The 27,426-nt window shown below is 46.6% G+C and overlaps 2 protein-coding genes across 5 annotated transcripts in view; both read left to right on the top strand.

Moving 5' to 3' along the window:
• The first annotated feature begins 246 nt into the window (after positions 1–246).
• On the top strand, positions 247–22,962 carry CRY2 (cryptochrome circadian regulator 2). Its single transcript, XM_072118829.1, has 12 exons — positions 247–513; positions 6,719–6,827; positions 12,152–12,294; positions 14,749–14,933; positions 15,156–15,244; positions 15,417–15,557; positions 15,778–16,089; positions 16,188–16,339; positions 16,961–17,163; positions 17,604–17,693; positions 18,701–18,837; positions 20,505–22,962. The coding sequence occupies exons 1-11, from the start codon at positions 338–340 to the stop codon at positions 18,826–18,828; spliced, it is 1,728 nt and encodes a 575-aa protein (XP_071974930.1). The 5' UTR covers positions 247–337; the 3' UTR covers positions 18,829–18,837; positions 20,505–22,962.
• Positions 22,963–25,958: 2,996 nt separating this feature from the next.
• MAPK8IP1 (mitogen-activated protein kinase 8 interacting protein 1) overlaps positions 25,959–27,426 on the top strand; it is a 55,146-nt gene continuing 53,678 nt past the window's right edge. For all 4 annotated transcript variants that reach the window (XM_072118822.1, XM_072118823.1, XM_072118821.1 and 1 more), the window contains exon 1: positions 25,959–26,108. In XM_072118822.1, the coding sequence (XP_071974923.1) occupies positions 26,023–26,108 (86 nt within the window). In that variant the 5' untranslated portion in view covers positions 25,959–26,022. The remainder of the gene's footprint in view (positions 26,109–27,426) is intronic.

The following is a 27,426-nucleotide window of genomic DNA, read 5'->3' as shown; positions in this document are numbered from 1 at the left end:
CACTGGACATCAAAAACTGCATCTAAAAAACGCAAGGTGTGAACGCAATCTTGTCACTTCTATCGTTGTCCCGTGTGTTGCTCTGCAGCGCCCCCTCCCCGTGCTCCGGGATACAGCACTACCAGCACTGGCCGCTCCGTGTATTCCCAGACACATGGCGTACATGTGACCCCTCGGCGCCTCGCCCCCTCCATGACGCCCGCACCAATCAGAGAGGCGGCCTGGCAGTAGGCGTGGTCCCGGGTCAGGCAGGTCCCGTGTCAGAGCTGCAGGGTCTAGAAGCGACGGAGCTCGTGGTGACAGCGGCTGCTCCGGACACGTCTCCCGCTCCTTGGGTATGGAGGCCGCCGGTACCGCCGCAGTCAGCTCCGTGCACTGGTTCCGGAAGGGTCTGCGGTTACATGATAACCCGGCGCTGGTGGCCGCCCTGCGGGGGGCGCGCTGTGTGCGCTGCGTCTACATCCTGGACCCCTGGTTCGCCGCCTCCTCCTCTGGCGGGGTCAATAGATGGAGGTGAGATATAAGGGGGCGACCTGTGCTGCCGGTACACGGGCACTGCACAGACAAGGGGGCGGGGTCATGGTCATGGGGGCGGGGTCAAGGATAAGTTGGCATCATTGGGTGGGGGTGCATATTGGCATATGGTTGGCATTATTGGGGGTGTATCAGCATTGGCAGAAGGTTGGCATCATTGGGGTGTATCGGCATTGGCAGAAGGTTGGCATCATTGGGGGGTGTATCAGCATTGGCAGAAGGTTGGCATCATTGGGGGGTGTATCAGCATAGGCAGAAGGTTGGCATCATTGTGGGTGTATACCAGCATTGGCAGAAGGTTGGCATCATTGTGGGTGTATATCAGCATTGGCAGAAGGTTGGCATCATTGTGGGTGTATATCAGCATTGGCAGAAGGTTGGCATCATTGTGGGTGTATATCAGCATTGGCAGAAGGTTGGCATCATTGTGGGTGTATATCAGCATTGGCAGAAGGTTGGCATCATTGTGGGTGTATATCAGCATTGGCAGAAGGTTGGCATCATTGTGGGTGTATACCAGCATTGGCAGAAGGTTGGCATCATTGTGGGTGTATATCAGCATTGGCAGAAGGTTGGCATCATTGTGGGTGTATACCAGCATTGGCAGAAGGTTGGCATCATTGTGGGTGTATACCAGCATTGGCAGAAGGTTGGCATCATTGTGGGTGTATACCAGCATTGGCAGAAGGTTGGCATCATTGTGGGTGTATACCAGCATTGGCAGAAGGTTGGCATCATTGTGGGTGTATACCAGCATTGGCAGAAGGTTGGCATCATTGTGGGTGTATACCAGCATTGGCAGAAGGTTGGCATCATTGTGGGTGTATACCAGCATTGGCAGAAGGTTGGCATCATTGTGGGTGTATACCAGCATTGGCAGAAGGTTGGCATCATTGGGTGGGTGTTTCATGTTGGAAGCCCTGTAGTGCGTGGGCTTGTTTGCTCACACCTAGGGCATAAATGGTTGGCAAGAGGTATCAGCAGTTGCAGGATGTTGATATGTTGCTTTAATGCTGGCATCTGTGGTGGTTAGCGTGAGGGTGGCACACGGCACTGCCATTCTTTGAGTTGCACTCTACATGTATGCATTTCATACCAGGGGGTGGGTACAAGTTGTGGCATGGGCTGTGCAGGTTTGTGTTGGCATTTGTAGTGGTTGGTGATGTCTACCGGTAACCAAGCGGGTGTGGGTGCATCTGCTGTGTTTTAATGTTGGCATAGCGCCCTTTGTTATGTTATTGTAGCGTATACGTTGTAAGACCAAAAGTTCTTCAATTTTCTTGTATCCTTTGTGTTCACTACTACAATCTGCTTCCTGTCATTGAATGGGAACTTTATTGTTTACATACATACCAGCCATGGCTCCTGGTCCAGACTGCCCTCCTTGTGCCAACCTCTGATTCTGTTTATTCATATCTGCACTGATACATTGTAACAAACCTGGGGCACTAGAGAGACTTGTGCCTCTGATGTTTTGGAGTCTAAACTGGATACAGTTGTAACAAACGTTTACAACTGACAAGTATTGTGTCTGTACAGGTTTAACAGCAGTATTCTCAGCATCTCTGCTTGCTGTGGGTGAATGGAAACCTTATGATCTCTTTCTACAGTAACTCTTCTGTGCATTGCGTGTAGTCCTACAGTGTCAACAAACAGAGATCATGACAAAAACGCAAAGTGTATTAGTCCAAAAACGTTTTAATATACAATCATTTAAAGGGATATTCCAGGAGATCCAGGTCAATAACACTGCTACCTATCCCGAAAATGGGTGTGTGTGTATCTTATGTATCTGTTCTCAGCACTCAGACTCGTTACATGGTGGCCATTGAAGTCTGTAAGTAACAGTAGGTGGCCACATGTCTGGTGAATCATATGTAACCCAGGAATTGCCAACTGGGTCTCCTGATGCCCCTAAACTCCTCCCAGGTGGGGGCAGATTGTTAGACCGGACCCTCATATTCATGAGAATCGATGTTCCATTCTGTATTCTATCTTCTTTTCCCGAAAAGTTGTGTGGAAACCACAGGGTGATGCACTGGGCCATGTTCACACTGCATAATTTGTGCATAATATAACAGGTTTAATAATCTAGTAAACCTAATTCTCCCGGGGGATTGGTCGCCTGGTTCCCCGGCTTATAATATACCGCCCTCCCCTTGTACCTCGTGTTACGTAAGCCCCATGTGTATTATTGTTTTGTAACCGGTAGGGTTGGGCGCCCCGTCTATGCCAAGATTCATTCTAGAAAATTCTACCAGGGGGCATTGCTGTTATTGGGACTTGTCTGGGATGTCTCGTCCTCCATCTGTGTACATAGTTCGGTACGCAGCACCACGCTGGTTTAGACGGATCTCGGCAGGCCTACGCTATGGGCCGGCTGGGGTAGTATTACATCTAAAGGGTAAATAAAGCTTAAAGGGGTATTCCATTCTTGTGACATTACTGAGACCCCCTTCAATCTTGAGAATGGAGGGGTTGCAGCGTTGTGTCCACCTAGGAGCAACATTGTATAAAGGCGAATCCGTCATCCGTCCTAATATCCTAATTACTTTCTTAAAGTTAAATTGCTGGGTTTTTAATCAACATCTCTGCTTGCTGCCGATAACGGTTCTTATTAGCGGGACAGTTACCAGAGAGAACACTGCAACCTGACAGGTTTTTGGCCATTGAATGGACATAATTTTCTCATTCACTGACAGCAAGCAGGGATCCGGAATTGAAACACCAATTATGTTAGACTATACTTATTTTTCCTGTTAAATATACTATAAACTGTCTGAATGTTTATTAATAATAGAAACAAATCAATGTTGGTCAAGACCTAAATCTGAAATCCTGACAGTGGAATTTGTATCTTCTGTCGTGTACTGCTATTGGGACTGCCCCATACTGGGTTCTGATACCTGTCAGAACCTCATGCGAGGTCTCGCTGACCGAAAAAGTCACCTTACCTCATGTGTTTGAAGTAGCAGATCATAGACTTGAAGTTTGCTGATGTCCCTATGACAACACTTCCTGTTCTGTGTTCTAGACTGCTGATTTGGGATGCAGATATTGGTAGGGGGTGACTTAACAGACTGTAATGTTATTCGGGGGGAATGTGTGTTTGATACCCACAGACTTCCTTATCTACCAATTCACATATCAGATCAGCCGAATCTGCCTAAAGTGTATGTTATCCCCCGAATCTGTTCCAATGGTCCGGAACTGGAGTTTCCCTTTAAGAACCTCTTGTCTCTGTTGAGTTGTGATACTAGAAGTTTCTTTTCGATCGCGGTTGTATAACAAGTATATGCTAATAATAACCCCACCACTGAACAGCTCGCTTATATCAACCAAATACCTAGGTGTCCCCAAATTACCTCTCCCCTCCCTTCTCACAAAATCATGCATGGAAATTGCAAGTACAGTTCAGTTAAATCATTCGTGTTACATCTTGATTATTATTGTTCCTTTTGTGTGTCAGTCTTTACTGTAATTCTGGAATTTGATTCCAAAGATAGAAACTTGGAATACATTTAACTTATTATATGTTTAGGCTCTTTATGTTTGCATTAACCTACTCCATAGCATATAGGACCCCCCTATAACTTGTATAGGTTTCTCCTAGTTCTGCCCAGTGATGGGCATTGGTTATCCTAATAGAATTACAGCTCTGGGGGCATAAGGTGAATTCTGATGGGTCATATGTTGCCGTTATATCGTTACTGGGGAAGGTGACCTTAGAGAACCTCCTCCCCTGCCTTCACCTCGCGTGCCCTATTCCTGGCACACGTGAAGTGGGCTCTTCCTCCTGTCTGTAGTTATGTCTCATTGCTGCGGGCACATCTGGCCGGGTGCCCGGGTTATTACTTACACAACCTATTGCGGAAGTCACGTTTCGGAGCTGGGTTGGGCTGAATGTGATTTGTGTTGGAGACGTAGCAGAGCCGAATGTGTCACAGCGTTGGGAGATTGCAAATAATGGAGCAAAACTGATTAAATTCTGCTACATACATCTTAATTTTGGCTATGCCATTGTTGGGGCATTGGCATAAACCACCTGGTTGGCAAGCAGCCATGTTAAACACTAATGGGGGGCAAAGATACAATGCCCCTCCACAAGGCACATACATAATACATATACAGACTAGAGACACCACCCAATCGTGTTGGGTCTCATGTCAATAGGGGTATCTAGCTGACACCCCCGTTTAGCTGATTTGCCTGTAGTTTGTGTATTACACACCTGTGTGTGGTGTCGGGCGCGCCAGCCACGTGAAATCATGTAGGCATGACGCCAGGGGAAGTGATTATGATGCCCTGCCAATGAGTCAAGGATGTAATGGCACGTTTTGGAAGGTTTTGCCACCACTATAACCAAACTACTTATTAGGCAGTTGGCGCTGCTATGGGAATTAAAGGGGTTGTCCAAATGTATAGTGGATCGTTACAGTCTACAAGGCCTGCTGTAGATGAAGCGCTGCCGACCAGCCCTCCTACGGGGGGCGGCTGGTGCGGTCATCTTGTGTAGCCCCAAAAAAGTCCCAGTCACTGTTGCTTACTGCATTCGCAAGGAATGAATGAGGGGTAACTTTCTGTCACCCTTTTTCATTATTGGTGGGGTTGTCCCATTGATCTGAAACTTCTGTTGTAATTGAGGGATGTCTGATTGATGGGACAACCCCTTTAAGTCCTACATAGATGCCATACACTGATCATGGTGTAGGAAGCTGATAAATCACTCGCCATGGCTCCAAGCGTAAACAAGCGGCACATAAAGGGCTTCACAAAAATGGCGGCTGTGTCCGCTAATGCGGATACAGGATGTCCATAGTTTCCCTGTATTCGTGCAGGTGGTGGAAACTTCTAGTGTGTACGCTATAGAGACACCATCTTGGAGAAGGACGTATAGTTTATTTACATCATTATACACAGCACAACAAAGGAAGGGGCCAATCCCAAGATGGCCGCCAGCTACACTTTTAGCTCTAAAATCTATACAACCTGAGGCAGGTTGGAAAGTAAAGTGTCCATAATGACTATAGGAGGCAAATTTCTTTTCACAGATGCTGACTGTATAAAAAAAGGGTCAGATTGATAACATTATCTGAGAGAAAGTCTTTGTTGCCCATAACTACCAATCATACGGCAGCTTTCATCTTTCATGAGCAGGTCATAAATTAGAAGGTGCGCTGTGATTGGTTGTTTGGGACAACAGAGTTGTCTTTTTACTTCAGATCTTTTTGGCAATGTTTTCAAGCTTCTTATAATAATAAATCTTTATTTATATAGTTCCAACATACTCCGCAGCGCTGTACAGATCATGGGGTACATATACAGATGAGATAAAATAGGAGTGAACGTCCTGCTCGCAAGAGCTTTCAATTCTGCATTTAACAATATAACTATTGTTCAACCATCGGTAAATGCTACTTTAACTGGTTCCTGACTGCCCACTTGTGTTACAGCGGGTGATCCAGGTCCCTAAAGCCCAATCCTTAGCACAGCCAAATGTCAAGGCAGGGGACCCTTGGAGAGTAGACAGAAGCGGTACTTACCTCTTCTGTCTTGTCTTTTTCTCATACGCAAGACTCGAATGGTCTGCAGCCTGACAGAACAAGTTATCACTGGAGTACTGGTACCGAGAGGCTGCGGCTGGTTCTGACTAGACCCAGCACAGCACAGAGACAACTGCTACTGTTACTGTGCACTTTTTTGCTTGCTACTGGAGTACCCGTATACTGTGGAAAAGAGAAACGTAACAAAATATATATGTATTGAAAAAATTAAGTTCCCAAAGGTCTATAATGACCTTTGAGGGGAATAAAGTAAAAAAAAAATGAAAGGAGTTTTCCCACGAACGCATGTTACTTGCTGATCAGTGGGGGTCTCAGTAATGAGACCTACACATATACGAAAATGAGGTGTCCGATGGGGTCCTATGTACCTCGTTGGACCCCTCGTCGCTCCGTCAGACTAATGGAACAGACGGCCGCGCGTGACTGTTCTGCTCTCTTAATCTCTATGGAGCTTATAGAAATTGCCAAGTTACCCTAAAACAGAAAAATCTTTTTTTTTTTTTTTTTTTTTTCTCGCCTCGCCACCTATTTAGTCCTGTAACTTCACGCCTTCACACGTCATACTTTGTAGCAGTGACTGGATGATCCTATATAATTATTATTTGTCCTGTCTCCTGCAGGTTCCTGCTCCAGTCCTTGGAAGATCTGGACTCCAGCTTAAGGAAACTGGGATCTCGTCTATTTGTAGTACGGGGACAACCGGCGGATGTCTTCCCCAGATTATTTAAGGTGAGTCACAGTAAAAATGCCAAGTTGGAGGTCCACGTTAAAGGGACAGTCCCATGTTGCAATATTATCCATGTGATAAGCGTCTTACCACTTTGAATTAGGAGAAATGTGGGGTCCGGACTTCTTAATGAAGGAAGTAGCAGGTCTAGGAATCTTGGGACATTCCCTTTAAAAACTTTACTTGACAGTAAAACTGTTGTATTTTCGGAAATTAAGCACAGATCCTGAAAATGGCATATTCCAAAAGTGTGGGAGAAAAAGGTTCACGTAAAGGTTCAATGTTACAGCCTCTGGGAACTGGAGCAGAACATTAAAAGTGACCTTTGGTATTTAAAGCCGGAAAACTGATAAACATTGAGCGCTCTGTGGAAATAACACTGGGTTAAAGGGATACAGATAAATCGCCACCTTTCTAACAATGTGCCTCTACAAAGTGAGTTTGCACCTCTCATGAAGGGTTAAGCCTGCTTACAGTATAATGCCCCCAAAGCTATGAATATATATGGTGATTGCACTTGTGATGGAAGTAGCTTCCCCTCACAGTAGGTGGCTGAGAACCTGCACCAATCAGATGTTTGAGGAGACAGTGCAGCCTTGTCAAAGCTCACCAAACACAGTGACATACGTTGTATAGTGGCTGTGTCTGGTATTGCAATTCAGCCCCAGGACTGAGGGCCGATATGACATCACTAGGAAGGGGAAATAGGTATTGGTTGTTGGATTCCCCCCACAGTCTCATAACCTAAGAACAGATCATCAACATTTTACCCCCTTAAAGATGCCGTCCGGTTGACGCCGCATGTCCAATGAGGATTCGGGTCTGCCGCAATTCACTAAGATCGTGCGTCCAATTTCCTGCATGTGTCGCTTCCCCGCTGAGGTCCGCCGGAGTTCACCTTCTTCTTCCCGGTGCATGTAAGTGCTGATCTTGCAACACAATTTGGTTTCTAAATTCTGCGGTTTGACCGAATCAGTCGGGTTGCCCAATGTCCAAGCCTCCGATTTGTGTCGCATGCAAGCCGGCATCTGATCTCGTGCGCCAAAAACCCGGGGCAATTCGGAGGAAATCGTAAAAAATCACGAAACCTGACGGTATTGTGTCCGACAGACCCTTAGAAAATGTGCCCCATTGTATTGCACACTATTCGCCTATTTGAAAACTGCTTAAAGGGATCTTCCAGGAATCCTGTAACCGGGGCAGGGATAACAAAAACAAAAAAAGTGTCTGGTTGCAGTGTTCTCCCATTCTTCATGAGACTTCACTTGTCAGTGCACAGTATAGTAGACTGCTGCGGTTCTTTGGAAACCCCTTTAAGTGGTATGTGAATACCTACTAGTATATCTATATCAGATTGTTGAAGGTCCATTATCCGGCACCCATCTTCCACCCCACCATCAGTGGTGACATCACCTCCTTTGTCACACACGCAGTCCTAATCAAATTATTGGGGGATATACTGCAATACCAAGCATGACCCCTATAAAATATATGGCGCTGGAGTTTGAGAGGCGTTTTTTATGCGTTCTAAACATTCATCCCTGTTCCATTTTGCGATGGTTCTACGGATTTGTCGTCCCAACTCTTGCCGTCCATTGACGTAGCCTTCTCCTCATTAATGAAACAATCCGGCATAGTAAGAAAGTTTCTCCGCTGTCAGTTCTCGAATCCTCCTTCCCTCCCACGGATAATGCTTTTAAGTGCGCGGTTTGTATTCTGCAGGGACTGCGTTCGCTCTTCTCTGCAGCGCTCGTTATAGTCGCGTCTGTCTCCTTCTCCGTATCTTCAGAGGCTAAATTTAGAAACCGCCAACGCCGCGCCGATATTCTCCCGCTATTTTCCAGCAGAAATAAATGACAAGAGAAGAAGAAGCGGATCATGTCTTGCCTCTAGATGCGTCTGGCCTTTAAGAAATCTCCAAGGAGGATTATTAATAGGAACGTTGGTTCTCGGGTTGGAAGATGTAGAATACTAACTAGTGATAACGGGTCTCATCACACACTAATGAGGAGTAATTAGTTTTATTATGGAGATTTTTAAGGGGCTTTTGTACAATTTTACCAAATTTGACCAAAAAAAAAGGAATGTTCTTATTTTATGCATATTTAAAGGGGGTGTTTGGGTCCATACCTGACTATGGGTAGTATGTGGTATTGCAATTTGGCTCCATTTTTTTTATCTATGCAACTTATTGCGATACTGGGACAAACCATAGCCAGGTGTGGTGCCCTTTTTGGGAATGTTTCTAAAATCCCAGACAGTCCCTTAGAATTGACCCTGTTTACGCAGTTTGTGGGTTTATAGTGTATGTCTTGGTACATACACGCAAATGACGCCTTGTCCTCCCTTGTGACTACCCAATGGCTGCACAATATTGCACATTCGGCTCAGAAATACATCAGTCTCGCCAGCAAAATAGTGCGCCCATTGAGAACTGTTTACCTAAACAGAGCAGAAGTATGAGTTCACGTACGCGATGCACTGTAACAAATCCTCAGCACCTGTAATCTTCACTCAAGGTTTGGGGTTGTCTCTGGTAAGTTGCTTCAATAGCAGTCCCTTCATTTAAGCGTCTCATAGGTTGTATTCACACAGTGCAGTTAAAACCGCATCACTATGGGAAAATCTGCACTAAAACGGCACCATCTGAATTCACGCCAAGCAAGATGCATTCCTATCGGGTGACCACCCCTGTACCTACTGTTTTAAAGATTAGCAAGTACATATTTGGCCTTAGACAGTGCGTCCCGGCCAAATCCATGGCCATGCTTGAAGGGCTATTCCAGAATTTTGTTGTATGCCCTAATTTTATAATATGTGATCAATATTTAGACTCCACAAGCAACTGTTCATCTACTGGACGAGGCTTCAGCGTTTGGATGTCTCATCACTTCTTACCAAGCACAGCGCCATATGTTGTATAGTGGCTGTGCTGAGTATTGCGGCTCCGGCCCTTTCACTTGAGCTGCCCATGGGAGAAATGGATGTCATTGGTCTGTGAAGCAGAAGTGAACACATCTGATCGGCAATGGAAGCCCTTAGAAGTGGAGATTTAATGGAAAGACACTTTTTTCGGGGCTTCGGGTTAAAATGTCTATGAATAATCCATCTAAATTAAAATTTGGCATCTGCTACATCTCCAGTGGCTGATGTGTTCTGTATATGGGGAGCCTCCGGGTGTCCTGCATTTATTAACCATCGCTGGGGGGAAACCACTATGATAAACGTGACTGTGTGCGATCACGAGCAGAGCCTTCTCCCCGAGCTCAGGGGGAGCGGCTGCTGCGGAGCTGATCGCTCTTTGTCCTTCACTTGTGCACGACTTCCCCTGATAATCGTCCTCCGGTGAGTGTGACGGTGACCTCGCAGCGTGTGCTCCAGCGAGACGTGTTTTGACGAAGTATCTAGGGCAGGTACACATTGGGGAAGCGCAAGGCCAAGCACTGTACATAATAACACTGCAATGCACTGGGACGCAGAACACGTATGGCGCTTACTGTGGTAGACGTGTATGTAATGCATATACAGTGATCCCAGACCAATTGTACAAGAATGGAGATGGCTGTAATTTGTAGGTCAAATCTTAAAGAAGACCTGTCACCCATAACAAAAGCGCTAGGAGTTGCTTATAAAAGTAATGCAAATACTGCAGGCACTGAGTGCCGAGTCGGAGGAGCTGCAGGCACTGAGTGCCGAGTCGGAGGAGCTGCAGGCACTGAGTGCCGAGTCGGAGGAGCTTTTTAAAGAAAAAGTAACACATCTGAGGGTGCGTTTTCATGTTACTATGCGCTTGGCTGTTAAAAAGCAGTGAAATGCACAGTAACATGAAAACTAGTGCGCCAGAACGCCCCGTGTGCACGCACCCTAAGAGAGCCTGAAATCTGGTAATACATGTACACATGGAGCAGCCAGTGTTTGTATAGATATATAATGTACATATTCACACCCACACATGGAGCGTTGTCAAGCACCTCCCTAATTCCTGTAAGACACAGAGGGAACGCTAAACCTAGAAAATGCATAACACGTAACCGTATACTATAACCTTATATTCCCTCTCTTCTGTGCTTAATTTTCCTTGTTGCTGCTTCCGTATTACAAAAAAACAGACAGTGAGGAAATATGCAGATAAGTGATTGACAGGAGCTTCTCCTCCCCTCTCCCTCTGTGCTGGCTGCAGCAGGAGCTCCTCCCCTCCCTCTCCCTCTGTGCTGGCTGCAGCAGGAGCTCCTCCCCTCCCTCTCCCTCTGTGCTGGCTGCAGCAGGAGCTCCTCCCCTCCCATCTCCCTCTGTTCTGGCTGCAGCAGGAGCTCCTCCCCTCCCTCTCCCTCTGTTCTGGCTGCAGCAGGAGCTTCTCCTCATCTCTCCCTCTGTTCTGGCTGCAGCAGGAGCTTCTCCTCATCTCTCCCTCTGTTCTGGCTGCAGCAGGAGCTTCTCCTCATCTCTCCCTCTGTTCTGGCTGCAGCAGGAGCTTCTCCTCATCTCTCCCTCTGTTCTGGCTGCAGCAGGAGCTCCTCCCCTCTCCCTCTGTTCTGGCTGCAGCAGGAGCTCCTCCCCTCTCCCTCTGTGCTGGCTGCAGCAGGAGCTTCTCCTCCCCTCTCCCTCTGCTCTGGCTGCAGCAGGAGCTGCTCCCCTCTCCCTCTGCTCTGGCTGCAGCAGGAGCTCCTCCCCTCCCCTCTCCCTCTGCTCTGGCTGCAGCAGGAGCTCCTCCCCTCCCCTCTCCCTCTGCTCTGGCTGCAGCGTTATTGAGGCTTATTTGGGAATGCACATAGCAGTCATCTTGCTCTTGTGGATGAACTAATAGAAATGTACTTGGGGGGGGGGGGGGGCGGGGGGGTTGTACTTGTACACAGTGGCCAGTGTGACCATGCAGTGCTGCAGTGTAAAGCATGAGGAAGGCACAGAGCACCTAACACTGTGGGGCACATTTACTTACCCGGTCCAGTCGCGATCCAGCGGTGGGTTCTCCGACGCTGATTCGGGTTCTGCCGGGATTCACTAAGGTCCGTGCGCCGATATTCACCAGGTGTCGCTGCTGCGCCGAGGTCCGCCGAAGTTCACCTGCTTTTTTTCTGGTGTATGTGAGTGCTTGATTTCACAATCCCGTGAAATACAGCGCAAAGCGGAAATATTCGGGAAAAACCCGACGGATTCGCGGCTGTGGACCCTTAGTAAATGTGCCCCTGTATGTCAGAGAACCACAGACTTCTAATAAGCAATGGATTTTATCGTTGCGTTTATAGCGTTACCTCCTACCAGATCTGATGACTCCTAGAAGTTTTTCCTGAATACTCCTCACCTCCGTTTTCTTCTCTTGTGTTGGCAGGAATGGGGTGTGAACAGACTGACTTTCGAGTACGACTCTGAGCCGTTTGGTAAAGAGCGAGATGCCGCCATTATGAAGTTGGCCAAGGAAGTTGGCGTGGAGGTGATCGTGGAAAATTCACATACTCTGTATGACCTGGACAAGTAAGTCACTAAAGCCTGGCATACTTTTGGTGGTCCTCTCCTGCTAATTTGTTAACCCATTAAGGTGATGTTGAGCGGATTGTACACAGTGTCCTATCTGCAGGCAGAATGTTATAGAGCAGAAGGATCTGAGCAGGTTGTACATAGTGTCCTATCTGCAGGCATCATGTTATAGAGCAGGAGGAGCTGAGCACATTATACATAGTGTCCTATCTGCAGGCAGCATTTTATAGAGCAGGGGGAGCTGAGCGGATTGTACATAGTGTCCTATCTGTAGGCAGCATGTTATACAGCAGGAGGAGCTGAGCAGATTGTACATAGTGTCCTATCTGCAGGACGTATGTAATGAAGCGGGATACCTAGTATCCTATACCCTGCTGTTAATTATACAGCCCGTCAAACTGTTCTTATTTAGAAACTAGGCCCATTTAATTCCAGTGGCAAATTTTCTCCAGACTCGCATTGTGTTATTCCAGTGAGAAGGACACAGCGTAAAGTTACTGAATATTAAACAGTGAGGCTAAAAGTGATGAATGAAACGCGCTCGCTCCTCCCGGCCTGTATTCTGTGTCCTGTGCTGCCCCCTAGTGTGCGCTGGTGCTGGCTGCTCAGTCACGCAGCCTGGCATGTGCTGGGTGGGTAGCGGTGTCTGAGCTCAGCACCCTGCCTCCGCCCCACACGTGCCGGGAGGAGAAGGCGTCTTACAGCACCCGCAGCGTCATCACTGGCACAGAAAGGGGGGAGCGGGAATATGGAAAACGCCGTTGCATAAGTTGTTGACAGCGATAAGTCTACAGACGTAATGAGCTTTCCCTCCGCCGGGCTGGACAGCGTGAGGCTGGCATTAGTGTTACATAAATGCATCATGGTGGCCCACAATGCTTTGCTGCCATGTGCGGGAGATGAGGACGGGTCTGTTCTTATAGGATTGTTCATGGGAACATTATGGAATGGGATATAGCAAATACCAAGGGGCATTTATTCACCTGTGGATACAAAGCAACGTTTCAGCCAAATCAATGTAGCCATTTTCCAGCAGTATTTTATAGGGTTAACTATAAAATGGCCCCAGACCCTATAATTGAAGTGTGACCCAGGGTCCCATGACTTCATGGATTATGTCTTTTTTTCTATATCATAGATGGGGGGGGGGGGGAGAGGGAGAGTCAGGCAGAAGGCGCCTCTTTTATATCCGTGCTCCCTAAAAAGGGTATTGCACTACTACAGTAACCAGTGGCTGGGAGCATCATGGGAGTTGTAGTTCTGTAACAGTCAGAGGGGCCCCAACATGAGGACACCTGTTCCAGGTAAACATGAAGGTGATGGAGCAGCTGTTATTTTCCTGAAAGTAATGAGAGATATAGAGGGCAGTGAGGCAGAAGGTTTAACTTACTGAGGGGAGTTCTTGTAATACTGGGCGGGCGGATAGGTGGGTACCTGGACTTACGGGCAGGCGGATAGGTGGGTACCGGGACTTGCGGGCGGGCGGATAGGTGGGTATTGGGTATTAGGGGTGGGCGGATAGGTGGGTACCGGGACCCTCAGGCGGATAAGTGGGTACCTGGAATTATGGGTGGGCGGATAGGTGGGTACCGGGACTTGCGGGCGGATAGGGGGTACCTGGACTTACAGGCGGCCGGATAGGTGCGTATCGGGACTGACAGGTGGATAAGTGGGTACCGGGAATTACGGATTTGTCGGATAGGTGGGTACCGGGACTTACCCACCTATCCGCCCGCTTGTAAGTCCCGGTACCCACCTATCCGACAAATCCGTAATTCCCGGTACCCACTTATCCGCCCGCTTGTATCGGGACTCACCGGGGGATGGACAGATGGGTACTGGGACTGACGTGGATGGGTGGGTATCAGGACTTGCGGGCGGATGGACAAATGGGTAACAGGGCCAACCAATATGCTGGTGGGTGGATGGATAGATGTGGCTACCAGGGGCTAATGGACGGATGGATGGACACTGCCACAGACTAACAAGCAGGATGGATGGATAGAAAATAGGGAGGGGACGTCAGATGTTACAATACTTAGGGGTACAGCCTGCAGCCCTTATCTAACACCTTCCTAGATTTCAGCTTTTTGGATCTCGGGGACCTGGATGGGGAAGAGTTAATTGCAGCCGACAATGGACATGGAAGTGTTGAATACATTTATTTGTGGTGAATAATAAAGAACACAACGTGTGAGATTTTCCATTGTCCTCTGGTTACCTTCACCTCCCGCACATCACACTTGTAATGGAGGAGCCGGCACTTTCCCCCTGCACCAGGATATTTGTGGTGGCTTCGCCAGTCCTAGCCCTCACATGCAGCACAGTCATGCCATCCACATGTAGGGTAGATGCAGCAGATCCCTCAGGACTAGTGGCTCCTTGGGGCCCGGTGGGTGTCATATCTGTGTCTACATCTGGATGTGACTTTGTGATGATCTTTGGTTGCAGGATTATTGAGCTGAATGGTAACAGCCCTCCACTCACCTACAAGAGGTTTCAGGCCATCATCAGCCGCATGGAGCTTCCTCGTAGACCAGTCCCGACCATCACAAGACAACAGATGGAGTACTGCCGGGGGGAGATCAAGAGCACACACGACGACACCTATGGGGTGCCATCATTGGAGGAACTCGGTCAGTAGCATCATTTCAGCATCTTGTCTCCAGTCCTGCCTCCACATGATGGGGTACTACAACTCCCAACATGCCCTGATAGAACCAAACTGTGGGGGCATGCTGGGGGCTGTACTTTCCCCCGCAGCTGGTTAAAAATGTCATACATTAAATATAGTGATTGGGGGGGGGGCGCTGTCCAGTTGATTTTACATCCCTCTTGTACATCTTCTTTTGCATTAGGCTTCCCATGTGAGAATCAAGGGGCGGCCGTATGGCCAGGAGGAGAAACAGAGGCTCTGGCTCGTCTAGACCGACACCTAGAGCGAAAGGTATGACTTATGGGGGGTGTAAGAACTGCTCTTGCAATATTTAGAAGTAGAGTTTTGTATATTGTATACAAGTACTTGACAAATTCGGCTCTGCTACATCTCCACACAGTTTACAGATATTGAGGCAGGTCACTGCTCCGTGGTGATGTTATATCCTCTGTTTTATTTGCAGGCCTGGGTGGCAAACTATGAGCGACCAAGAATGAATGCCAACTCTTTGCTGGCGAGCCCTACAGGCCTCAGTCCATACCTCAGGTTTGGGTGTCTGTCCTGCCGCCTCTTCTACTACAGACTACGGGAGCTGTACCAGAAGGTGAGGCGCAGGATTTATGTGGAGGAGTAAGGGGGGGATATTACTCGATAAATGGATGATGATCGGGGGGGATGAAGAATGGTGGATGCGTGGGAGGGAGTGTGGATGGAGAAGGATGAATAATGGGTAAAAGGAGGGGCTCCGGGCGGAGGAGGGGTGCGAGGGGTACAGAGATTTTAATAAAAGGAGTATTAATGATTTTTATTGGTTCCTTTCACAGGTGAAGAAGAACAGTCCTCCCCCGCTGTCCCTATTCGGGCAGATCCTCTGGAGGGAGTTCTTTTACACGGCTGCAACCAACAACCCCAAATTTGACCAGATGGAAGGGAATCCAATCTGTGTTCAGATTCCCTGGGACCGCAACCCTGAGGCTCTGGCCAAGTGGGCTGAAGGAAAGACGGGGTTCCCATGGATTGACGCCATCATGACGCAGCTCAGACAGGAGGGCTGGATCCACCACCTGGCGCGGCACGCCGTGGCCTGCTTCCTGACGCGGGGCGACCTCTGGAACAGCTGGGAATGTGGTGTTAAGGTAAGTGACTCCTCCCGGTTGCTTTGCTGGACATAGTAGTGCAGGACTTTATGTTATGGAGTTGTTAACCCTGTCCTCCCCTTCCTCCGTCTGTCCAGGTGTTTGATGAGCTGCTGCTGGATGCAGACTTCAGTGTGAACGCCGGCAGCTGGATGTGGCTCTCCTGCAGCGCCTTCTTCCAGCAGTTTTTCCATTGTTACTGTCCTGTCGGCTTTGGAAGACGGACAGATCCCAGTGGCGATTATGTCAGGTATGATGGGGGCGGGTGCACAGGATAGAGTACCACAGTCATGCTTGTGGGAGCCACAGTCCCTTCATTGTCCTGACTGACTGAGGTTGTGTATTTCATCCAATGGATAAAGGTATCTTCTAGATATCGAAACAGGAGAGATAAGTATCCAACAGGGAGGATATTAATCACAAGAACAAATATCCGTGTCGTTCGTTTATACGCAGTGGTGGTCGAGCATACCCACTTCACACTCCATTCCAAGTTTGGGAAGACCCGCTATCTCCATCAGCAGTTAAAGGGGTTTTCCTAGTATACACTCTTATCCCCTATGCAATCTATAGGATGGGAAATAGTTCATGCCAAAAGGTTTGACTGCTGGGAACCCCAGAAATAACTAGAAAGTGGTTGCTGCGGTGGCTTATATGAATGAAGTATTTGTGGGCATGCTTGACCAACCTTTCATTCACAGACATGCTTAGCCCAATAGAAGGGGATGTAGGGGACCCCTATAATAACCCACTTCCCATATACTGTAGATTGGGGTGAGTTTATATAGTAGGAATACCCCTTTAGTAAGGATGCACTGAAGTACTGATAAGACATCTTTGTAGTCACTGATTTCTTCTGCTTCCTTTCCAGGCGATATTTGCCAGTACTGAAGGGTTTCCCGTCCCGGTACATCTACGAGCCCTGGAACGCCCCAGAGTCTGTGCAGAAAGAAGCCAAGTGCATAATAGGAGTCCATTATCCGAAACCCATCGTGAATCATGCAGAAGCCAGCAGACTCAACATAGAGCGCATGAAACAGACCTACCAGCAGCTGTCCCGCTACAGAGGCCTCTGTGAGTAACCACCATTAATGGGGCTTCATATAACAAAGATGTATATAGCATGCCCAGCAGAGGCAATAAGGGCTATACTGGGGTCTATGGATGCATTTGACATATGTCCCTGGAGTGCAGGACTTTTAACAATGTAGTGGGAAAGCATCCAGTACAGTACTAGGATCCCATATAGAAACTAACAACATCAATACCGGAACCAGCCTTTTCCTATCAAGGTCCAGATCATGATTCTACATCATGGGGAAGGGGTCCTGTACCTACCTCCTGAGTCTGTCTCCTGTTACCATGTATTTGAGCTGGAATAGGAAGCAGCTGCAGTTCCAGGCGCAGCCTGTTTACAAAAGCGGCGCTGTTTATATGAAAACACTGGCGTCCTTTTTAAGTTTTGGTCAATTATTTTAATCGAGTGAAGTAATCCTGTTGTCTCGTTCTTCTAGGTATTCTGGCGTCTGTTCCCTCCTGTGCAGAAGACATTGGTGGCCCTATTACTGACCCTACTGCTGCCCATCACACCTCTATGGAGGCAGGTGAGAGCACTTGGATACTCAAATCAGATATCAGACAAATGGACTATAATATTGTGCATATTAATAAACCCATTGCCTTAGAGTTCACAGGGGATAACCGGTTTTAAAGAGGCAATCCTAATATATCAGTATGGGCCCAGCAAAAAGCTTCCATACCTCCCGTTGACCTACAAAGATTTCATAGAGCCCCGTTACAAAATGCAATATATAGTAGTGATAAAATGGGCTTCATGCTGCCACCACTAGAGGGAGCTCTGTGCATTGAAATGTATACAACTTGCAATGAACTCTGTAAAAAAAAGCAAAAAAAAACAATCCATAGTGGCTGCTACCTGAAAATGCAGCGATTAATACGGGAAGTGGGTAAATAGACTGACTAGACGCCTCTGCGCCCACCTCTCTCCACCAAATTCCTGGCCAACCCCTTTAACTTTTGTTGTACAAGAAGATTCATGGCTACTGCTATCTGTATCTTTTCTGAAATTGAAAAACCTCTCTATCAAATTCATCCCTTCCATGTACTACTATGGTCTATAGGCATCATGTTATGTAGCAACATCAAAAGTCATCCAAATTTTTATAGCCCGACCTATCAAAATCTGAATTCCTGGGGGTCCCTTGTGCAGATTTCCAATCCTACAGGATATTGAACATGAAAAACCTTTCCAAAATTCCACTTTAATATTATGACTTCCCTTTCCGAAATTTAAGGCTTGATATTTTTGCAATACCAGCAACAGCCAGTGAACAAGAGTAGCGCTGTTGCCACTTTTAGCTGTGATGCAGCGGCCTCTCAATTTTAAGCAAAAAGCAGTCATAAATGTCTTCTCTCAAGAATTGTGTCCTTAGTGTAACAATGCGATCCTGAGCCGCTGCAAAGAGGAAAAAAAAACCTCATCTTCCTCGGGCAGAGATGAATCATCTGGAAAGTCTGTGTCTCCCGCGCCAGACATTTTTATGGCCTGTAATAGAGTGAGGTTTAATCATCTTCTCTTCTTTCCCTTCAGCTCCGAAGCTGTCGCTGTGTTCCCCCGACTCCCCCAAACGTAAGCACGAAGAATCCGCAGAGGGAGCCTTTAAGAAAGTGCGTGTGCCGAGCGTCGCAGAGGCAGAGAGACGCGCCAAAGACTTCTGACTTGTCTAGGTGAGGAGCGTCCTACCACACAGTGTTATACGGTGGCGTTACCTTCCTGGTGTAGGGCTAGATCCAACATGTCGTATGGTAGTGGCAACCACTGGCTTCGTTCTTGTTGGCGGCTGTGTTTGTGCTTTTGATGCCAGACTAGTCACGTTTTCTGCTGGCACGGGTGCATGACACCTCAGGGCGAGGAGGCGCTCAGTGCCGGTGACTCAGCTGCCAGTTTGTATGCCCAGCCATGTGCCAGGCGTCGCGTCACAACCATGACGTCTGTCCTTTCCTGTATAAGAGGTAAGTCTTTAGATTCCGTGGAAATCTCTTTTCAGTGCCACTTCTCTGTGCAGTGCATCTGTCCGGCCACTAGATGCGCATGTGAAAAATTAACAGTAAATAATATGAATCTTGCACAAACCTAAACAGGGAGTCCATGAAATATTACTGCTGTACCCCTAATGTAAACTAGTGCATTGTTCAGATGTCACTGCTGTATAAAGTTTACTGGTGGGGGCGTGCTGACTGTTGCAACCTACAGTAAGGGGGGGGGGGGGGTGTGCTGGCTGTTGCACCCTACTGTAGGGGGTGTGCTGACTGTTGCACCCTACTGTAGGGGGCGTGCTGGCTGTTGCACCCTCTTTTTGTCTTCATGGACCCTTTAGCCATTCTTCCCAAGTCTACAGCCCATTTGAAATGCCCACAAGATCACCCAGAATTCCCCCGATGCGGGCAATTTAGCAGCAGAGACCCACCAACAAGGCAACCTCTATAGTATCAGCACAGATCTCGCTGATTAGATGTTACCAAGCTAAATTATTCCAAAATATCAAACCGCATAGTCCTTAGCACTGGCACCTGCTCCTGCGCACCGCTGCCCCCGCGCCAGGCTGCGGGCAGAGATAAAGTGATGGGTGATTTGTACCATAACAGCTCAGCAGAAGCCACGGGCGCCAGCAAATAAAAGCGCTGAGGGGAATTTATGACAGCGGCCGCTCTAAGTGTCTGTCAGGCAGCCGAGACCTGATTCATGGGAAATGCAGACAGGGGTTTTTTTTTTATACTTTTTAATTTTTGCAGATTATGGGCACTAGGGGGCAGCACCATCACTGCAGCAAAACTGGGGAAACCCTCTATATAAATGTAAGGACTATGCTAGACCGTAACACTGCAGCACCCCAGTATCACGGGTAATGGGGGCAGAGACCACCCAGGTGATAAGGGTTTGTCAGGATCTTTAGAAAGCTGAGTGATCAACCTTAAAGGGCAACCCCAGTTTGTGCATTAACCTGACACATCCATGTTGTACATGAAATGTCACATTTACTGCAGCAGACACTAATGTGTTGATGGGACCAAAGCAATTATATTAGTGCCATGGCCTCTTTACTACTTACTAAGCGCAGCGCCATGCTTTGTATGGTGGCTGTGCTTGGTATTGCAGCTCATCCCCATTTACTTGAATAGGACTAAGCTCCATGCAGGTCGGGGAACCGATGGACGTGATGAATTGGTAGCTCCTTTCATCAGCGTTATATACCAGGGTATATTGGAGGATATATATGTGTGGTATAAATCTTCCTTAGGTCTCCGGTCTGATCCTGGCGCCCCCTGGTGTCCGCCAGCTGTTCCCGCACCACTCACTGTTCACCACTAACGTCCTTGTCCTTCTCTCCTTGCAGTGAATTCTCCCTCACACGGATGAAGATTGATGCGCATCCTCCTGTCCCCCAGGACTACATAACCGGGGAACCGCAATAAATCTGGCGCGACGTGTAAATAAGCAGAACGAAAATATACAACGCACTGCAGACTTGTGAATAACATTTGCCACGAAAAAAAATTGTTCTTCCCCCTCCAAAAAAAAAAGCGCCAATTCTATCATCTGCCGTCGCAGATTCATTTCTTTTGAATAAAGTGGGACTGATCTGCAATACCAAACACAACCACTGGACAGGGGTGGCGCTGTTTTCAGAGAAAAGAAGGTAGCCAGATTTTCTAATCCTAGGAGCTTCTAGGAACGTTCCACCACTGCCTGGCGCCTGCGAGGACGCTCGCGTGATGTCATATGATATGATATAACAGGATTGTGTGGACGCCCGCTCCTCTGGCCGATCTTCACTGCGTATCATGGTGCGCTCGTGTCATTGTCTCAACCATAACCCAGCTCTAAAGTTTAAAGGGGGCGTCCTAAGATCTGTTGTGTGGATAGGCATCAAGCGTCTTATCACTAGTACAGGGGTCCTGTGTCCCCCCACTTGCTGCTCCATTCACCTCCCATAGAGATTGTCATTCATATAAGGGACAGGACCCCCATTTTTGTAATCAGTGGGGTTCCCAGTAGTGAGACCTCCAGCAATTATACACCTGACCTATCCTATCTCCGTATTCATATCATCCCCTTTAAATCTTAAATTGCATGGGACATGCCCCAGACTTGGGGCAGAATTAAAGGGACGTTCATCCGCCACACATACAATATATATACTTCTATATGTATATAACTGCAGTGTAAGAGGCCGAGGCGTCACTTTTGTTACGACTTCAAGCATGTGCTGATCATATTTCCTTATTGTATGGCCACTAGGTGGCGCTGTTCTCTGTAGATTATACAAGTAGTTTACAGTCTGGTTGCTCCAGTCCATGTTAGAAATGACACAAGTTTTATGGCAGAAGGAAAGTAGACGGAGGATGTACGACCTCAAAGAAGGATCAAGGATGATACAAGCGGAGACTGTTTGGGATGTTAACTCGAATGTATATTATATAAAGTGAAAAAAATTCCTTTAATATGGAATAAATTATACTTTTCTGGATTACCAGATGTTCATCGAAGACTCTGCGCACTCTTCCGGTAATGAGGGGTTTATTGGAAATTACTGTTCAAGCGGAACCCTATTATATAAGTAATCCTATACTTTCTGTATCAATTCCTCACTGTTTCCCTAGATCTCTGCTTGCTGTCATTGTATAGGAAGCTGCATTGTTTACTTCCTGTGCATAAAAACCATTCCCTGGTCATGCGATGTCACACAGGTGCACGGCTCGTTATATCCCTGGTCATGTGATGTCACACAGGTGCACGGCTAGTTATATCCCTGGTCATGTGATGTCACACAGGTGCACAGCTTAATAAATCCCTGGTCATGTGATGTCACACAGGTGCATGGCTCCTTATATCCATGATTATATGATGTCACACAGGTGCTCGGCTCGTTATATCCCTGGTCATGTAGTCTCAGACAGGTGCACGGGTCATTATATCCCTGGGCATGTGATGTTACACAGGTGAGCTGCTTGTTATACCCCTGGTCATGTGATGTCACACAGGTGCACGACTCGTTATATCCCTGGTCATGTGAGGTCACACAGGTGCACGGCTCGTTATATTCATGATTATGTGATGTCACACAGGTGCACGGCCTCTAATATACCTGGTCATGTGACGTCAAGGCTCATTATAACACACAACACCAATTTCCTTCTGTGAGATAACGAGCTGTGCACCTGTGTGACATCACATGACCAGGGACGGGTATTTATCCACAGGAAGTTTCAATGAAGCTTCCTATAGAATGACAGCAAGCAGAGATCTAGAAAACCGTGAGGAATTGATACAGAAAGTGTATTGGAAGATTGTAGAACTTTTTATTACACAAACAATATCTATTACTTGCTGAAAGTGGACATCCCCTTTAATAGGATTTTGTGGGTAAGTTCTTGCTTTCGGGAGCAGGTGACTGCCTCTATTAAAGGCTTACTGTTCCTTTTGTCACTAAATTGGTGCATCTAATACAGAAAACAAAGCACTTTTCTAATGGGTTTTGATATATTGCCTCATTTTTTCTAGATTACGATGCCCCGCCCCCTCCACCAGGCTCCTCTGCATGGAGTGTTCCTTTAAAAATCCATTTACACACCCAGCTCAGTCCCCTGAGAACACCCCCTCGCACTATACATCCATATTCTGGATCAGAACTTCTTAAAGGCATCCTCTTTCTACAGCGGCCAGAACCATATTACTTGTAATGGGACGACGGTGGGTGATGTGAGCAATTTTGTGTAATATGTGTAAATTCTACACAAGTTGTATGTAAATATGATGCTGTTTGTACCATAAATGTATTTTAAAGAGTCAAATTCTGTGTCTTGTGCATCACTGAATATAATATAGCGGATGGATAATTAAAGGGGATGTTAGGTGGGGGGGTCTCCATCTCTGGGGCCCAAGACCAGCAGGTGCCGAATCCAAGAGAAGACTCTGCTCCACCCATCGGACCAGATGTGATAGATGTGGATCCGCTGCCTACTCTGTACAGTTTGCTAGTAGTAGTTTTTGATCTTGAAGTTAACCTGTGAGTTGCCCCACTAAACTACCAGCCCCCTCAGGGGATGAAATTTCCTTTTTTAGCATTCCCCTTTTTTATGTGAAATACCTAAGAAAAAAAAATATCACCCAAATTTAGGCAAATATGACTCGTCTCGCCTTGTTTTCACATGAGATGAGTCAAGTTTACTGGTTGCAGTAGTGTCACTTTAGAATCCCCTATCTTCTGTTGTATAGGATTCAGAAACATTTTTGTGTCATATTGAAGATAAGGATCTCTCATCTTTAAGATTACATCAGGCTTATGGTTCAGTGAGCTACAGAACTGGAGATACAGACAGCTAAAGATATAGTTGGAAATGCAAGCTGCCTGTATGTACAATTCTATAGCTCACAGGACCATACGCCTGGTGGGATCTAAAAGATGAGATTTATATCTTTAATATGACACAAAAAGTATGTTTCTAGGTGCTACAGAACAGAAGATGGTCACTTCAGAAGCCTCTATCTGCGATTACTAAACACTGCTCCAGAGAATGATGTAATCACTGTGTTGTCCCTGACAGGCAGAAGTAATCAATAGCTGCACCATCCCCAAGCAGCTATGTATGAGGGGATCCAGCTCAGGTTAATTAGTTCTGTCTGCACACTTCAGGATGCTCCGTGTGTAATGTGTTTTATGCATGGCAGCCAGCAGCACCCAGCTTTCCCAAGGTCCTGAATTTTATAATTAGTGATTAATCAAGATATGTTTCTGCATCAGTGTAGCTACCGCATTCTCAAGGTAAGTTTGGTTCATACATGTTGCACCCAACTTAAAAGGAACCTTGGAATCTCTCCTGTTTACCCGTAAAAAAATCTCATCCAAAGTCTTGTGAAAATGACGTCACATTTGCCTGAGATGAGTCAAGTTTAGAGGCTTCATGGGTTGTGTCACCTCTAACTTCAATTCTAAGGTACATGGAAACCTGCTGCTGGTGTCTAATAAGAGTCTTGTCTTTAAGGTCACATCAGGCTTATGGTTCTGTGATTTACAGATGAGAACTTGGTCTTTGACATGGAGCTCACATTTCCAACTATCTTTTTAACTTTTGTCTCTCTCGTTCTATAGATCACAGAACTTTGAAGGAAGACATTCTTATCTTTAATATGCAACCAGCATCATGTTTGTATATGATATAGAAGCAAAGATTGTGACGTCTGAAATGGCTCTCCCCCTGCATATTTGAAATTTGACTCCTCTTAAAATATGACTCTTCTCTGCTCATTGTCAGGAGTTTTTTTTTTTTTCGTAGGTAAACGGATGAGATTTCGTATAAAAGGAGGACATTTCATCCTCTACCTGAGGGTGGGGGTTGTAGTTTAATGGGCTAAAACCAGGTGACAGGTTCCCTTTAGATCTAAATACCTTAAAAAAATTTCTATACGCAGACATCCTATAAAGTACTTACATTAAAATCACCATGCTAAAGGTACAGGCGAATAATCCAAATGTTTGTCTGTGCCGATCATATACTAAAGGGCCTTTCCAATGAATAGAAACCCTGTCTATACACCTCCTATATCAAAATATGGAAATTATCGAATTGAGGAATGAGGTGGGGGGGGGGGGGGGGGTGCTCAGCTCTTCCCCCTATGAGCCAGAACATAGACCACTATAGAAATCCTATCTACATAGCAGGTGGTTCATGTCTGCCCATTTATCTTGACATTGTTCTAAACCTGTAATACCCGACCCGGCCTATGCACAAGAGGGGGCGCTGTTTCTGGGGAAAATGCTGATCCGTGTAGCACTAACTGGGCATCCAGAGTCCAGTTGTGTCTCTCTAGGCCCATTGTTGGCTATGGTTAACCTAATTTTAAAATTGCCTGTATAAAACTTGGTAAATTGGGGTCAACCTAGAAGGTTTTGGCTCCAGGCTGCTGCCCAAATTGCCTGGGTTACAATCCACAGCTGGTCCTAGTCAGACCCCACTTATGTTTGGCCAGTTCCAAAATGGACCAGAACGGTTTGTCCGCAGCCCAACTCTATATCCTCCCGCCACGTGTAGACTCCCCCAGCAATCAGACATTCATCAGATATCCTGTCAATGGGGGAGAAATGTCCCTTTTGGGGCAGATAGATCTGATTTTATAATAAATATGGCGCTGTTTTGTGTAAATTTAGGGATATTCCCCAATGTATATTACACTCAACCAAAGTATAGGGGATACACCCTCCCAACACGTGTATAACTGGACAGATTTTCCTTTCAGGGGTCTGGGAGAGTTGGGTGATGCGATAACAACCTCTTTTATAGCAAAATCAAAAGAATCTAAGCAAGGTGGCTCAGTGGTTATCATTACAACCTGGCAGCGCTGGGGACCTGGGTTCACGTCCCAGGGTCAACATCTGCAAAGAGTTTATATGTTCTCTCTGTGTTTGCGTGGGTTTCCTCCAGGTCCTCTGGTTTCCTCCCACACTCCAAAACATACTGATAGGTGGATTAGATTGTGAGCCCCATTGGGGACAGGGACTGATCGGACAAGCTCCGTGCAGCGCTGCGTAATCTTTATTCGCTGTATAAATAAAGAATTATTATTATTGCAATCTTTTGTATAACTGGTTATTATGTAATAATTTCTATATTTGTACAGAAGAGGAAGTGCAGCTGGATACAATGTAACAGAGCGATGAGGAGGAGGGCCGAGGTGTAATATGGAGATGATATTCCTCTGTATAATGTATGTGTGTTATCATCTCCACCACCCACCTGTCACCCTCAGCCTCTGGTCCTCCTCCTCTGCTACCTGTCAGCATCTCCTCCCCCTCCTCCTCCTCTGTCCCCCCTCCCTCCCTCTCCCTCTTCAGGGCTGAGCATCTCAGAGACAGAATGGCGGAAAGAGAAAAGGCAAGCACTACCCCTGCTGGCTCTTCTCCCTTTCTGGGGCTGCACCTGGCATCACCCCCACATTTCAGGTACGCCTTATGTGCAATGGGATCTGCTCTCCCAGGGGGGTGGAGGGGGAGGGGTGCTGCTTATTCTGCAAACACCCCTGGTGCTGTGTCTCCTGTGTGCAACTGCTTCCATGCAAAGAGAAAGAAATTTCATTGTTGCATCTATCTATCTATCTATCTCATGTCTATCTATCTATCTCATATCTATCTATCTATCTCATGTCTATCTATCTATCTATCTATCTATCTATCTATCTATCTATCTCATGTCTATCTATCTCCTATCTATCTATCTCCTATCTATCTATCTCATATCTATCTATCTATCTATCTATCTATCTATCTATCTATCTATCTATCTATCTATCTATCTATCTTCTATCTATATATCTATCTCATATCTATCTATCTCCTATCTCATATCTATCTATCTATCAAATATCTATTTATCTATGTATCTGTCTAGATCATGGGGTCCATTGCTGTTTATTTCTCAGCACCCAGCCTGTATGTATTTGGGTGTGGTATTTATGTACAGTATTTATTTGGGGGGGGGGGGGGGTTGCAGGTTACACACAGTGGCAGGATAGAACGGTGATGGTCGGTGTAACATCAAATCCCGTATTTGCCAATTGTAGACTAACAGGTGTGGGAGGGGGAGCATCGGGCAGAATATTGGGGAGGCCTGGCACTGGGATGTATGTGAAGTCATCGGAGGTTATGGATTTGGGACTTGTAGGGTTAAGGTCGTCGGTGATTATCGCTCTTTAGATGGAAATATTTTGGTAATCTTTATGGATTATCGGGCTATTGTTTTGGAATTTTCCTGCTTTTGATGTACACACCATCTCCGACGCCCATTTTACAGGCAGAGGTTTGATCACATCTGTTGCCCCCCCAGGTATATTCTGCCCCCTGTGCTCTCCCTCATTAACCCCCTCCTGTCATGTGTGCCTGTCAATGGATATTTTGTGATGTTCCTGTCATTAGTATGCAGCAGCGCTCCCCTCGCAGCATTACAGATACATACTAGTATATACTTGTATGATATTAGTCTTTCTGGGGTTGCTGGGACTTGTTGTTCTCACTGATGAAGCTGTCAAAATGGCCAATTGTGGAAAAATTTGTCTTATATGAATGTTTATATGGGAAATGATTGGTGAAGAATTGTGGGAACTTATTGTTGCAATCTATTACTTATATAGCGCCTGCCTCTAACATATGCCATGCCATAGTCTCTTCCGTTTTTTGGAATCATAAAATAGGGATAAATGAACCTATGACCCCAGAGCTGTAAGAAGTAGCAGTCACCCATGAGCCGGTGTCAGGCCTATAGGGA

This window comes from Engystomops pustulosus, chromosome 7 (genome assembly GCF_040894005.1).
Source record: "Engystomops pustulosus chromosome 7, aEngPut4.maternal, whole genome shotgun sequence".
Lineage (NCBI taxonomy): Eukaryota > Metazoa > Chordata > Amphibia > Anura > Leptodactylidae > Engystomops > Engystomops pustulosus.
This window is presented reverse-complemented; position numbering and strand designations above follow the sequence as displayed.